The sequence below is a fragment of the Phaethon aethereus genome (genome assembly GCF_964289735.1).
Source record: "Phaethon aethereus genome assembly, chromosome: 2".
In the NCBI taxonomy this organism is placed as follows: domain Eukaryota; kingdom Metazoa; phylum Chordata; class Aves; order Phaethontiformes; family Phaethontidae; genus Phaethon; species Phaethon aethereus.
Genome location: NC_138582.1, coordinates 66,463,474 through 66,477,566, shown reverse-complemented (window position 1 = coordinate 66,477,566; position 14,093 = coordinate 66,463,474). Strand labels below are relative to the sequence as shown.

General features: G+C 39.8%; 1 protein-coding gene across 2 annotated transcripts in view; it reads right to left on the bottom strand.

The window, feature by feature from the left end:
- Positions 1 to 2,860: 2,860 nt before the first annotated feature.
- TSHZ1 (teashirt zinc finger homeobox 1) overlaps positions 2,861 to 14,093 on the bottom strand; it is a gene marked incomplete at its 5' end in the record, with an annotated part of 56,723 nt that continues 45,490 nt past the window's right edge. For both annotated transcript variants that reach the window (XM_081996836.1, XM_081996835.1), the window contains one exon: positions 2,861 to 7,428. In XM_081996836.1, the coding sequence (XP_081852962.1) occupies positions 4,244 to 7,428 (3,185 nt within the window). In that variant the 3' untranslated portion in view covers positions 2,861 to 4,243. The remainder of the gene's footprint in view (positions 7,429 to 14,093) is intronic.

Genomic DNA, 14,093 nt, shown 5'->3' with positions numbered 1-14,093 from the left:
AACTGTACATGGTGATGAAGAGAAACTACATAAAGCCACAGGAAACATTATGAGAAGAAACTCAAATCAGAACAGCAGGGAAAACAAAAAACTGGAAGAATCATATTATCTAGATTAGTATCTGGCCGGTAAATTGGGGTTAGCATTCTATTCTCACACGCGGACAGAAAAGGACCCTGCTTTAAATTTCAGTGAACAGATGGTGAAATCCCACTTCCTGCTACTGTCATGCTGGGAGAGTAACTCAATACCGAGTCAGCCAGGAGACCGACACCTACGGAGCTGCGAGAACACTCCCCGCGGAAGCTGGCCTCTCCTTGGCTGTCTCCTAACCAGGACCCCTGCCATATTATTTAAAGTATAGCACACGCCTAAATTTGAGATGGCTTTGGAAATTGCAGGCAGAAGCTGGTGCACTGTGCCTTGATTAGTCTAATGCAAGATAATGTGTGTATTTTTATGCCTTTATACTTAATTGCAATTGCATTTTAGTGGCCTCCATGATAAGGACAGATTATGTTTGGTGTCATTATTACCAGTGTTAACTACCCAGAGAGAGCTGTAACAAAGTTATGTTGCAGAAGACATTAGTGAATATCCCACCAAACGCTATTAAAAAAAGAAAAAAAAAAGGTCATTTCATTCGGGACTAATGTCATCAGTACACAGATCTCTCAAGTTTCCAGTGCTTTGCATCAGCTTCAAAAGAGCAATACAGAAAAGTACACAGAAGCAGAAATCAAACCTGGGAAACGGACAAATGGAGATCTTCCCCTCCGAGAACAGATACAAGCAAACATGTAAACACCAGCAATGTAATGCTGAAAAAAAGCAGCTTTATACACCTCTGAAAAGAATCGGATACAATGGATTTTGAGTATGTCACAAAAGAGGTATACAGGTTTACAGAGACTACTACAGGTTTTAAGGCTCTTACATCTCTTTTCTTCAAGACCAGTCCTGAAAGGCTATGTGGTCTCTTCCAGGCAGTAGCTGTAGTAACTACTAGTAGAGTAGCACAAACTTACCTTTGTTGAAATCTTATTGAAATAAAGAAGAAATAAACCTGCAAATCGATTTTGAGGAAAGCAATAACTCGGTTTTAAACTGTGCAGTTCTTTTTTAGAGGAATTTTTTTGGAAACATGATGTTCAAACAAAAGTGGCAAAAATCCAAAGAATAAAAATCATACTGTTGCTGTGCTTCATTTTGTTAAACAAGTGAAACATTAGAGCACTGAACTTTTCATCTACTTCATATTTCAGTCTTAGAAAGTGTTACATCAGCATAGTCGCCATATAAAGCTGCTAGTTTATTCTAAATGGACTTTCTTCAGACACTGGCACAGATGATGAGCGATTGTCCAATTGCGAAGCCATCAGAACTGAACGGATTTAGCAATGTCATAAACACCTCTCGAGGGAGTCACCTGGTGTTGAGAACTCACTTTACATGCCGTGTTTCAAAATGAGTTTTAATGGATTTACATTAGATTCAAACCCACTTTAGAGCTATTATTTCTCCCTTTCAACCTTTTCACCCACTACTGCAATGTAATACAGCATATTCTATAATCACATGTTTGCAGGCCCATGGTAAAGTAAACAAAACTTCAAAGGGTTATTATTTAAAGACTCTGTATTACAGCCGTAGGCCTGGCTGTTATTCTTCCTCACCACCCCTTGGGCCCTAAGTACATAATCATCCAGTAATTGAACTGAAATGTCTAAATGGCTAGATCCCCTGAAGGACATAGGTAGTTAGCAGCAAAGAAAGTAAGGGACATTTAAAAAAAAAACCTCATGGCACTTTCCTGCACTACTTAGAAATACTATGTAAATGTAACTGACCCGGACCTGCTAGGCTCTTGCAGAAAACAGAACAATGCATGGATATTTGTGGGGTTGTAACTATAAAGATTAAATGCAGAAAACTGTGCTGTATTTGGAAGCAAAGATCTTGCATTTAAATTACTTTCAGAAAAATTGAGAAGAAGGAACAGAAATATACATTCGTACACACAGAAGTATATATAACGCAACAGTATCACTTAATACCATGTGAAAGCAAACCCCTCTAGGTCCTCATATTTAATAGCCCCTCCAAAAAGTGTAATGGATAGCAGATCCCAGGCTTTCATACACTGTAACTGTCAAAGCACTCAGGAGATAGAGCAGTGAAGGCTCTGACAGCTCTCTTTTACATTCTAAATGACATCTGCATTCAACAGAACAGAAATAAAGATTAAGGGAAACACCTGATATGATAGCACTCAGCTTACCTCAAAATGCAATATTTAAAAAGTACAGAGAAACACAGGTCTGCCTTCTTGTACTGTAAGTAAAAACTGGTGTCACAGCCTCAGAGGTCTTCGCCGCTGCCAGAAAGGCGAGTACCGCAGCATTCAACAGACTGCAGGGGCAGAAGCCACAGCCTCCGACTATGCAACCGTTGAAATCAGGTGGTGTTTTGCCCGAGAAGGAAGGGAGGAGACGGCCATTGAACGCTCACAGAAAATGGCTACGGGTATAGTCATACAGCATAGGAAAATTAACTTGGCCGAAACCTTTGCAGCCCTTCTTGCACTTCAGTGATGAGCAGAACGCCCGCCGCTAATTGATGGCGCCCCACTGACGCTGTACCTTTCGCAGTCCCGACCGGCTGCAAATCTCTTTTAAGAGGTTATTAGCATTACGGCTTCGAATGAAACACGTCAGCATACGGATCACGAGAGATGATTTTGAATAGATTTTTGCTGGTTGATTATATAAACGATGCCTCATTGCTGGAGTAACACCTCAAAGGCAATATAATGACGACATGACAATGTATGTAAATCAAGAACTGCATGTGGGTTTATTTTACACTTGAGAAAACAGTGGATTTAATTGTGTGAACCAAAATGTACTGTACAATATTAATGATAAAACATCAAAATGTATAATTCATAGTGCATTGCTTGCTTTATTTTTATTTATTTATTTTTTTGTCAGATAGTTCCTTTAAGTACATGCATCTGGAAAGATGCAGGTGCCAGTAAAATTCCTCTATTTATATCAAGCTGCAGGAACTAAATTTTATTCAAAAAGTGTGGTTTTACATTATATACACAGAAATTGAATATAAAATGACAATATAAAAAGTTAAAAGAGAAAGCATACAGCCAGAAGGTACAAAGAAAGTTGAACAGTTTAAAATGGTACGATATGTAACATGTATTTTTTTTTAAGCTGATGCTGGCAATTTACAAGAAACAGAATCCAACATTTGCCCCATTTTTTTTGTTTTCATTTACCAATGCAGCACACTATAGAAAGGTCAGCTTGTACCAAAGCTTAACATTTGTAAATAACTATAAACCGCAGTATTTTACAGAAAAAAAAAAAAAAGGAAAGAAAAGAGCATTTTTACACTTGTTTTAAATAACAGCTTGCATACTTTTTTTTTTTTTTTTTTTTTGCCAAAAAGTGGCAATTATCAGCATCCAGAGGGTTTGGGCATAGTGGCAACTTGGTTTGCTTTTTTTTAAATTACTATTATTTAACTTATACAGTTGTGGCTTCCTAACCCCTTGAGTACTACACAGCTCTCCTTCTTCCAAGGACTGCATGCACAATTTCTTCACAAACCAGTTCTGCATTAAAAAAAAAAAAAAAAAAAAAAAAAGAAGCTCATTCATTTAAAAAAAAAGTTCTGCTTCCAACACGGCTTTTATTTGAATGAAATGCCTTTAAGCCTTTTGTTTTGTTTTGTTTTTCCTTATTTACTTATTTAGTCACTGGGAAAGGCACAGAAATGCTATTACAGTTCTCAGAGGGTTAAAACTTGACACTACCAGGTTCTGTGACCTTTATTGTCATGGCAACTTTGTAATTTTAGGATGTCTCTTTATCATTGTTCTTTGTGTCTTTCTTTACGGCTAAATTAATGTCTCTCAATAGTGTCTCCCACTATATTCTACAAAAGATAGCTTAACATCAAGGACAGATGTTGAAAATAAAGGTCAGATTTTGACTCACAAAAAATAAAAACAGAAACAAAAAATAACCATGCACAGATCAGACAAAGAGCATATAAATATAGCTACAAAATAAGTGTAGGAAAAACCAGGGTCCAGATAGGCAGGTCAGCAACAAAAGTAAGACTGATTTCAGAGGCTCAGGTCAGGCCTAGTGCAGTACTATGAAGAAGTTTAGTGCAATGTTCCTGTGGTCACTTGCATACCTGGCTGCTTACCTGGACGCTATTGTTTTTCTAACTCAGTTACATAGATCAGATGGTCCTCTGGGGACTTGCCATGTGTTTTACTAAGGTGCAGTTTGACTGCATGCTTGCTTGCAAAAGTTCGGTTACAGAGCTTACACTGGAATGTGGAGCCTAAGTCCTCCTCGGCAATTCCAAGTGAGCCCAAAGTCTTGTTTGCGAGGACTTTTGAAACATTCTGCTGTTCTTGAATCTGATTAAGTGGCAACTTTGACAGATCCTTCAAACTAAACCCTAGGTGTGTCTCTAAGTGACTTATGTATGTAGATGCAGTCCTGAACTGAGAGGCACAATCATTGCAAAAGAAAACAGGATGTCCTGTGTCCAAGTTCTTTAAAAATTTAGTTCCACCTGTCCTCCTTAACTGATACTTCACATTGGCCAGCCAGTGGCTAATTGTGGTCATGGAAAGACCAGTAAACTTAGAGATGTGTACCCGCTCTTGTGGACCTAGGTCCGACATAATGTATTTGCCTTCTGGGGTCTCCCTCAAGCTGGAAGCAAACTGGGCTTGAAGGATCAGAAGATGCTGAGGGTTCCAGTTGGACTGTCTGCCCTTCCTCTTGTGTACTGGCGACAGTTCATCCAGAGCTTCCTCAAAACTGCTCCCGTCCGCATCAGACTTCTCTGACACAGTAGACGGAGTTGAAGACTTGGGTGTCAAACGCCCTGTGAGGTTCTTCACCATATCAGAAATATCCAGCAGAGCACTCTCCCTTAGCGGGGAGGAGGCAGAGTCAGCCACACTGGAAACAAGAGGTTTGTTTTTGGACTTGGTTAAATCAATAGGTTGATCACTGTTCTCATAGTAATACCGGTCAATAGCATCAGCCTGCTTGACTGGAGTGGTTGGGTAAATGGGCTTGTCCAACATGCTGTTGCTAATTTTGTACAGCATGGCCAAAGGGTCCAGAGAGGGGCTTACCGGCTTGGAAATTTTGCCTAAGTGGGTATTCATAATGGACTGTAAAGCGCTCAATGGATTAATGAAGGATGGCTCAGGTGAATGATCTGTGATGATTCCTAAATTGTTACAGCCATTTGCAACCTTTGTTTTAAGTGGCTCTGTACCATTTGGCGTATGTGCTTCTGCTGGACTATCCTTTTTGACCTTCTGAACTTCTGTCTCAGAGCTCTTCTTCTGCTGCTGTTTGCTATTTATTTCTTCTGCTTTTGGGAAGTCCTTGTTTTCTTTAGCAGCAGGTGACATGGGTTTGACTGGAGAACTCTTCTCTTTCTCCAAAGGCTTTTCTTCCTTCTTGATGTTGATTTTACCTGTAACTTTCTCCACTAGTTCTTCCATAGCAGATACATTGCTCTTGTGAGGTGGGGGTGTGAGATTGCCTGGGGAATGGATGAGCGCATTGTGTTCTGACGACAGTGATTTTACACTGCTCGCATAAGACGGCTGCATTTGCACGCTCTGCACCGCGGGCTGAAGGGGTTTGACTGTTCCCGGGAGCTGGTAAGCTGCATGAATGCTGGGATATCCTCCCCAGGAAGGTGCTCCATTCTGAGCTTTGCTGATAGCTGTTGTCACCGTGTTCTCCAGGGATTTCAGTATGTCTATTCCGCCTTTAGGACTATCGTCTAGGTCCTCCTCTCTGAGGTACTGATACAAAGTTGTTGGCTCAAATTTCTCTGTAGAGTCCTCATTCTCTTCTTTAATCTTTTTCTCTGTTTCACTGACCACCACCTTTTCCTTTTCTAGGTCTTTCTTTTCCTCCGAGTTTGTGGAGCCCGCTGGGGAATCGGGCTGCTTTTTAATGTTGGAGGCTGGTAGCCTTGTATGGGTGGTGGGTGGAAGAGGTATAGACTGTATCTTCTCCTCCACCACAGGGTCCAATACTAGCTGTTTGCCTTTTTTGGAAGCAGAATTGGTCACCTTCAAGAAATGACCAGTGACCATCATGTGAGCAGTGAGCTGCTGCAAAGTGTCATGGGAACTGCCACATTCCATGCATTTCAGTATTTGGGCTTTGCGTGCCTCAAACTGCCAAGTGTAGCTAGCACCATTTTGATAGCCATAGCGGTTGTTTGGAGTCACATAGGGGTTGGCAGTTTTCTGATCCTTTGCAGATTCACCCAATGAAGCTTCTGCAGTGATCCCTGTTGGCTCAGGTGAACAAGGTGAAGCTAAGTCCTGAAGTGCTCGCTTTTTCGTAGAAGGGACCAACTTAGTGATGGCTGGTACTGGCTCCTTCAGAGGCACTTTCTGGTAATGCTTTGTTTTTATCATATGGACACTGAGGTCTTGCAAGGACTCGAACGAATGCCCACAGTACATGCACTTCAGCACTTTTTGGGCATCCTCTTTGCCTTCCATTTCCATAAGTGACCGTTTTCTAGGCTTTGACCACCGTTTGGTCTTATCAGCTTCTTTATCTCTGTTGTCATCACGGTAATGTCCAGTTTCATTCATGTGCACTGTTAGCTCCACCAGTGTGTCATAGGCTGCACTGCAGTCTTTGCATCGGAACTTGCTAGCACCGGTGAACACAGACCCATAAAGTTTATTGTTTTGCCGGTAAAGCTGTACTGTGCTGAAAAGACTAGGCTCTGGGAGAAGTCCATACGATGAGGTCTGCTGCAAAGTTTTAGCTAATGCAGCTTGGTGCCAGTCATAACCTGAGCCACCACTGTTACTATTACTGTTACTAGTATTACTGGTAGTTGTACTGGTACTAGTGTTGGTACTGGTAGTACTAGTACTCTGGGAATTGGCATTGGTGTCAGTACTGGTGGTGTTTTCATTCTGGCTGATTCCGTTGTTGCTGGTGGTTGGATTGGATTTCTTTAAGTCCAAAGCTAAACTGGACCAGCAAGTCTCTGAAAGCAAATTTGCATACACAGCTTTTATTTGTGCCAAGCTGTCCTGTGGATAGGAAACATTGTCTGTGCACTGAGGATCCTCTTTCTCTTCTTTAGAGGAAGTGCTTTTGAAATGGGCCAGCTGATCGCTGTTTTCACTATACGGCGAACCATAGCCTGCATCCTGATTAGTTGCAGTGCTGACTGGGGAGTTCTGGTAGCTTTGAGCCTCTTTGATCTCCGCTTCTTCATTGCACAAATACTCATTCTCCTGGATGTCCAGAGACAGCCCATCATCTTCCACGCTGTCTTCATCTATTTCTGCTGCTTTCAATTCCTCCTCAGGAACATATGCTAAAATACAGGAGAGGAGGTGGGGTGGGGGGAAAACAAGACAAAGTTATTGAACACGCACATTTTACATCGTTGCTGTCTTCTGTACTAAAAGCAATAACCACAAAGACAAATTTTGAAGATACATCCAGGAACCAAACTCACCATCACTCACACACTCCACCTATAAATCCACATCTCTGCCCCAGTTACAGTTTGATATCAGTGCTACCTAAGAATAAACTTTGACTTCAGCAGTAAAATATATGCCAGGACCACAGCTGATACCACAATATGGAAAGCAAAATCAAACAAAGAGCCCACTAAACCAATTTTTATCAACTTAAAAAATGGCCTGGCACTGAGCTATATTTACTGCACTATGTATGCGCAACACGTTGCACCTGCACCCCTCAGACCGTAGGTGCTCGGAACCACTGGCTCGACCAACTCCATCTCCTCGGTGCTGTCTTTTCTGGCAAATTGGCTTTAGCTACAGCTTCAAGGGCCATTTCTGTGTCACTGACACCTGACTCTAATGGAGCTGTACAGGGCAAGTGTGTCAGGTCAGCTGCTCCAGGGTCTCCTGGCGGCTGGCTGTACTGGGTCCATCTGAGAGCGGAACAGCTTTAATTTTTACAAGGTGAAAAGAGAAGCAAGGCTATGATTCTTTTCTGAAATGGCTAGGATATACTTTGCCTCCTGTTACGATCTGATGTGGGTCCTGCATTCACCATTTTGAAAACAGCAGTCAGAAACTATAAGTAAATGCTACAGATTAATTTTTAAAAGCAACACACAGAAAACTTGAGACTTGCACCCCAGCTTGATTGTTGGCTTATGGTAAATATAAAACTTTGCTATTGTATTGCTACCTGGTGAAACTATATAATCTTACCAAACTATGTGTTTATCTATATCAAACTATTTTATAAACTACCAAATGTGATATTCATGAGCAGATGGCCATTACATCAAAACACATTTACTCCAAGGGCCCAATTCACAGAAGTGGCTTACATGTACCTAAGTGATAAATGTACACTTTCACTGCAAAGCAGAAAACATACCTGTACATATTTCCCTCCAGTTTTGTAAAAGAAGCTTTAAAAAAAATCACAGTGATAATGGAATGTAGATCATTTATAAGCATGTCAAGGTAGAAACATGGATTGTGAACAATTTTCAGTAATTGAATAAAAAAATGCTGCCTTGTCAGGTGAACTGTGCAGCAAGTGATGCTGAAATGTGGCCTATGTCCTTCCATGGTACAATACTGAAAGCAAGCCAGAAAAAGAGGCACTTCTGCTCCTATGTGACATGAAGAAAATACATATTATCATGTTAGCAAAGACGAGGTCTTCTTCAGCTGGGAGGAGCATAAGTCCAAGTTGAGATTCTTTTTGTACACAGTTGCTAATATATTCTGAAACTTCTTTTCTGAAAAATAAGAATCTTCTCTCATTGTAATATGAACACTCTTTGAAACTTTTTTTTTTTAAGAAAAGTAACAGTATTATGGACAGTACTGCATTCTGTATTCACCTTTGCAATTCAGTCTTAATGCAGCCCCTAACTACTTCAGTCCAATCTTTTAAGATAAAGTAGGAAAGTAGTCCATCTAGTACTGGGGCAGTGCTGAATCTTAAGATGCCCACCGCACCTTTCATCTATCATCTAAGTGTGAAATTTTTTCAGAAGATAATTTGATCGTTCGTTTTTTAAAAAGTGTTAAGCAGGGCCCAATTTCTTACAGGTGTGTCAGCCTCAGGTGGTCTCTAATATGTTTTAAAGGACTGGTGAGTACCAAGCACAATAGAAGTCACTACAGAAATCATCCTAGAGCCGAAGGCCAGGAAGATGCCAGAAAAGCAAATTCATTTAGTCCATAAAATTAAGAATAAAATACAGAAATAGTAAAAGAACTAAGAAGTCAGTCAGCTTCCCAGTCTTGCAGTAATGCTGCTGTTGAAACATTCGGCAGGTATTCGAGCATGGTAGTACCGCTGCAGTTCTGATCTCTAGGTACGCAAGCAGAATTCACTCCCACAGCTACAGTCTAAGATCTTTTAGCTTCCTCATTAAACACACCTGTTCTCAGTCACTTCTAACAGCAAAAGGTACATTTTTAAGTTTCAGAAAAGCAAAGGCCAGTTATAGAAGAATATGGTTTCTGATTCTGAAATTACTTTTAAATAAAAAATAAAAAATCTCTGAGGCCTAAAATGCATAAAAATGGACAGTTACCACCTGGCATTTTTATTTAAAAAACCCCAAAACTTAGTAATGATCAGCAGACAGTCACCAAGTAGAAGCTGAAAACTGAGGAGGCCTGCATTTTGAGCTTTTACAAACAGCTATCTTCTTACTAACCTCAGTAGAACTATGCCGATTTTCTCTAATTTGCACATCCCAGTATTTTTAATAAATAAACATAAGACACTGTCGTAAAACGCTGAATGTTGCTATAGTTGATAGAGCATTTTGTAAGAATCTGTGTGAATGACCTGCTTACATCTCTTAATTCTAAATTGCATAAATATATATTTTTATAATTGCTATATATAACCATCTAAATATCTGCTTAAGTAGAAACTCTAGTTGAGGCACTGCCTTATCTTTTATTTTCCTTTATTTATATACAACGGTGTGTTTTCTCTGTTCTTATACTTTTGTACTTTACCATAAAAATAAAAGGAGCTAAACCACACAAGAAACGTTAAAACTACATGAAAGGTCGGTGTTAAACTGTCAAAGCAAAGAAACTGAGTGTTAGGGTGAAATATCCATCTTTCACTTACTTTCCTAGTCTTAGGTTCTGCTGAGTACTACATGATTGAGTTCACTCCCTTACCAATATATACTGCAATATAAGAGTTAAGAATGTACAATTGGCCAGGACTCTGACTTTCTGTGATTTCAGAATTTAAGCCAGACTCTAAAAAAACCTGAATTTACATGACGTGCACACCCACATGTCTGTACAGCTTTTACGTGAAATAACACAAAGAAATAATGCTTCTTAACCAGAGAATAATTTATCTAAAATGTTTCATTTCCATCACTGCAATCAAAAAGATTTTATTTAACTCCTTTAGTTACCATAGAATACACACAGTACCTTTTCATTCAAGACTACTAATGTTTATAAGATGAATAGCAGCACACTCAACATATGGTATTTTGCAAGGTCAGTGCAATTCTCTAACCAAAAAGGTTTCTGTTACGAGATAATTCAGAAGCATACAAAATGAAGAATGCTAATTTCTAAAAACATGTATGTTTTACTAAAATTCTCACAGAAATTTGACAAATAAGTAAGCTTCAGAATTTTAAACATAGCAAAAATGTTCCTATTAGAATTACTTGCAGAGACAAGTAATATTATTCTACATCAAATAAAAGAGATGTTCAGACTCTCCCCCTAAATTATAATAGGTAGCTTAACAGACAGACAGAGAGAGTATCTTTCTGTGACTGAGAAGCCCTCAGCAATCTTCTCCAGATATTCCTGCATCTGCACAGACTCTGCTGGTTTGCACATGTCCTGAAACCATACAGAAATACCAAGAGCAGATACAAGCAGTGATCCTCCTCAACAAAAACTACATCCAAAGTGGCAGAAATTACAGAACATAACGTCAGCTTTTCTTTTCCTTCTCATTCATGCATGCACAGACTCAGGCAGTGAAGAGACAGTGGAAAAAGGGGAAAAAGCTTCACATTCCAGACAACAAAAAATTAGGGGGAACAGTTCGTATTTCTTTTCTTATTATTAAGTCTTGCTAATATTTTTTGCCTATAAAATGTGCCTTCTGGATGCCAGTGCTTCCCCACAGATACACTGTCATCTCTGAGCAGTGTTAAAAGCTGCGTGTTCTAATCTAAGTGGACATGAGACGCTATATATTGTACATGTGAGTAGCACAGCACATTGTATTTGCTTCAGTGAGAATATTTACACTATAAATACACATCCATTGTTTGAAAAAGCAGACAGAGATCTGAAATGTAAGGATGTGGTTAAAAACATAAATATTCTCACATAAAACCTTTCCATAACCTCGGATCGGTGCTTTTGAAGGAATCTGTCTCTACGGAGGCATTCTTTTCCATTCAAAAACGGATTCAGCATTGAATACATTATTTTGAAAAGGACAAAAAGTAATGATTAGGTTTGTTTTTAACAGTCTACAAAATTAAATGTAGTAAACTCTTCAAGACTCAATTTTAACTCCTCCAAATAAATTAATTTTTTCCAGAAGAAACACTTAAGTATTGAAGGCCACAATTCAGTAAAGCAACTGAATACTGAAATAATTTTCACTGAAATACATAACTCGTAGTTTCAACAAATAGGGAGGGGTTTAAGTCTAAAATTCGTCACTAAACCAGGGCCTACTCTGGGACTGAACAATAGTGGCACAATGTGAATGTTCACCATTCTTCAACAGATGTATTTCCATAGCTTCTAATATTTACCCAGCCAACAGGAGACAGCAGCTGCAGAAGTTTTCACAGCCCACACTGTCACCTTGCACAAACTGCACTCTAGGCTGGGGGTGAGTTCCACTGCACACAAGAACACATTTCACATCTTGGGCAAAAAAAGTACTGAGAAAAAAGACAATCTATAGCCACACATCTCCCTTGTTAGAGAAAAAAGAGAGAGAGAGGAAAAAAAACATACACAGATACCTTTCCAGAATAGAGAGTGACGTGCGTTTTACAAAAGAATCCAAAATCTCACATTGTCAGAGGTTAACATATCTGCTGGAAGAATTGCAAATTTTCTGTATTAGTATATACAAATGTTCATACAAATTTCTGGCACAGATGCTACAAATCTGTGTGTGTGTGTCTGTATTACAATGTCACCACAGTGGAAAAATATGGCTTAGTTATGACAATGGCTGAGAAGCAGCACAGACTATCAGACAACCAAATAACCTCACTACAGTGGTTTGTGTCTTTGATTTCTAATTGCAGCAAAATAGGGGGCAAAATACTAGAACTGCCTACCCTCTAATTCTAATGCAATGGGTCTGAAAACTAGATAAGGTGCTGTAACAAGAACAATCTCCACTCTTCTAGCAGGCTGAATGATAACCCTTAAAGGCATCCCATTAAAAACCAACAAAAAGATTCTTCACCTCTTCTCTTCTCTCCCCTATCCCCTTAAAATGAATGCTGCAAATTATTAGCCAACGCTGGCAATTGGAAAACGAAGCAGCTTGCATGCGGGTATATTTTCACAGTGATTCTAATCTGAGAAATTTACTTGCTCTTCCCCTTCTATCTGATAAACTATACATTCAAGCATTCTCATTAGTGTTCACATCACCAAAGAGAGCTGGAGATGAATCAGTCCATCCACCCCTCCTCTCCCTGCTCTGTCGAGATTATTTCATTGAAATGTTCATTTTCATCCCTGCTGGCAACATTAGAATGGAAGTATTTAACCTGTTTCCATTACTTATACAAATTACCATTATGGGGTAGGACAGATGTTAGAATCATGCCACATAACTGACTTCCATACATTCTTTACGGGGAGGATAAGAAGAAGGAAAGCTGTTAGATCATATTATCCAGTCTCAATAATGTTCTCTCTGCTACCAGATTCATTAACTTCCAACATCAACGTTTCACTTTCTGCGTGAAAATGTTCCCTCTTCTTGAGCTCATTTAATTTGGAGCAGGAAATCTTTGTCAGAAATAATTTTTTGATCAGGTGCTCTAACTAAGGGGTGAAGGGGGGGTGGGGAAAGAATAAAGAAAAGGGGGGGAAAAACCCAACACCTTGTCGAAAATGTTATTTCTCTAACATGGATGATGAAAGAGAAGTCAGTTAAGATGCTGGTACTCAAAGATGGCTGTCACTTCAGATAGGGGATGGCACGACTCACCTAGACAGGTGACGCTTTGGTGGAGCAAAGGCTTGCTGCATTATTGAGAGCACCAGAGATCAGGATGACAAAGACTGTAGGCCCAGGGTGCCTGGGGCTCCTAGAGAAGTGACTTCAGCAGGCACATGGATTTCAGCCTCCATTTGCATCACTAACTAATAGTGAAGTACAAAACAAAAGTTCGGTGATTAAAAGGCAAACACACGGGTACCAAAGGCAGATACCCCAGTCACTGTCAGCAGTAACTTTCTATTCATTTTGAAAGAACACAGTAAAAGCTCATAGTGTTTAACTGAAAAAAAAAAAGCGTTTATTACAAATTACTTATTCAGAAGTTCAACAACTGTTCAACTCCCTATTTTCCTGCTGAATTATCCTCCTGCCCGCCCCTTTAATGCTTGCTCAAGGCTTTGTGATTTTGCCATCCCAGAATATATCCTTGCGCTCTGACTGTAGCTGGGAATCGCTGCACAACGCATCGAATTTGCCAGCCCTTCTCACATGAACAGGTTTGCAAGAGAAAGTTTCAGCTCGGAGTACAAACAGCAAACACCATTCTTACAGCATTCAAGGCAAAATGCTGCAGGAGGAGGTTGGCATGAAAACCCCAATCAGCTGAATTCCCCGATGGTGGTGGCCAGGTCATTGGCAGGGATTCTGGGGCTTTGTTCTGTCTCAGCTTTTCCATCATCACTCAGCACTGTTTCATGTACACAACAGCAGGGATGAAGGAGTAAGGAAACCCCCAAACAAACAAACAAACAAACAAGCGAGCAA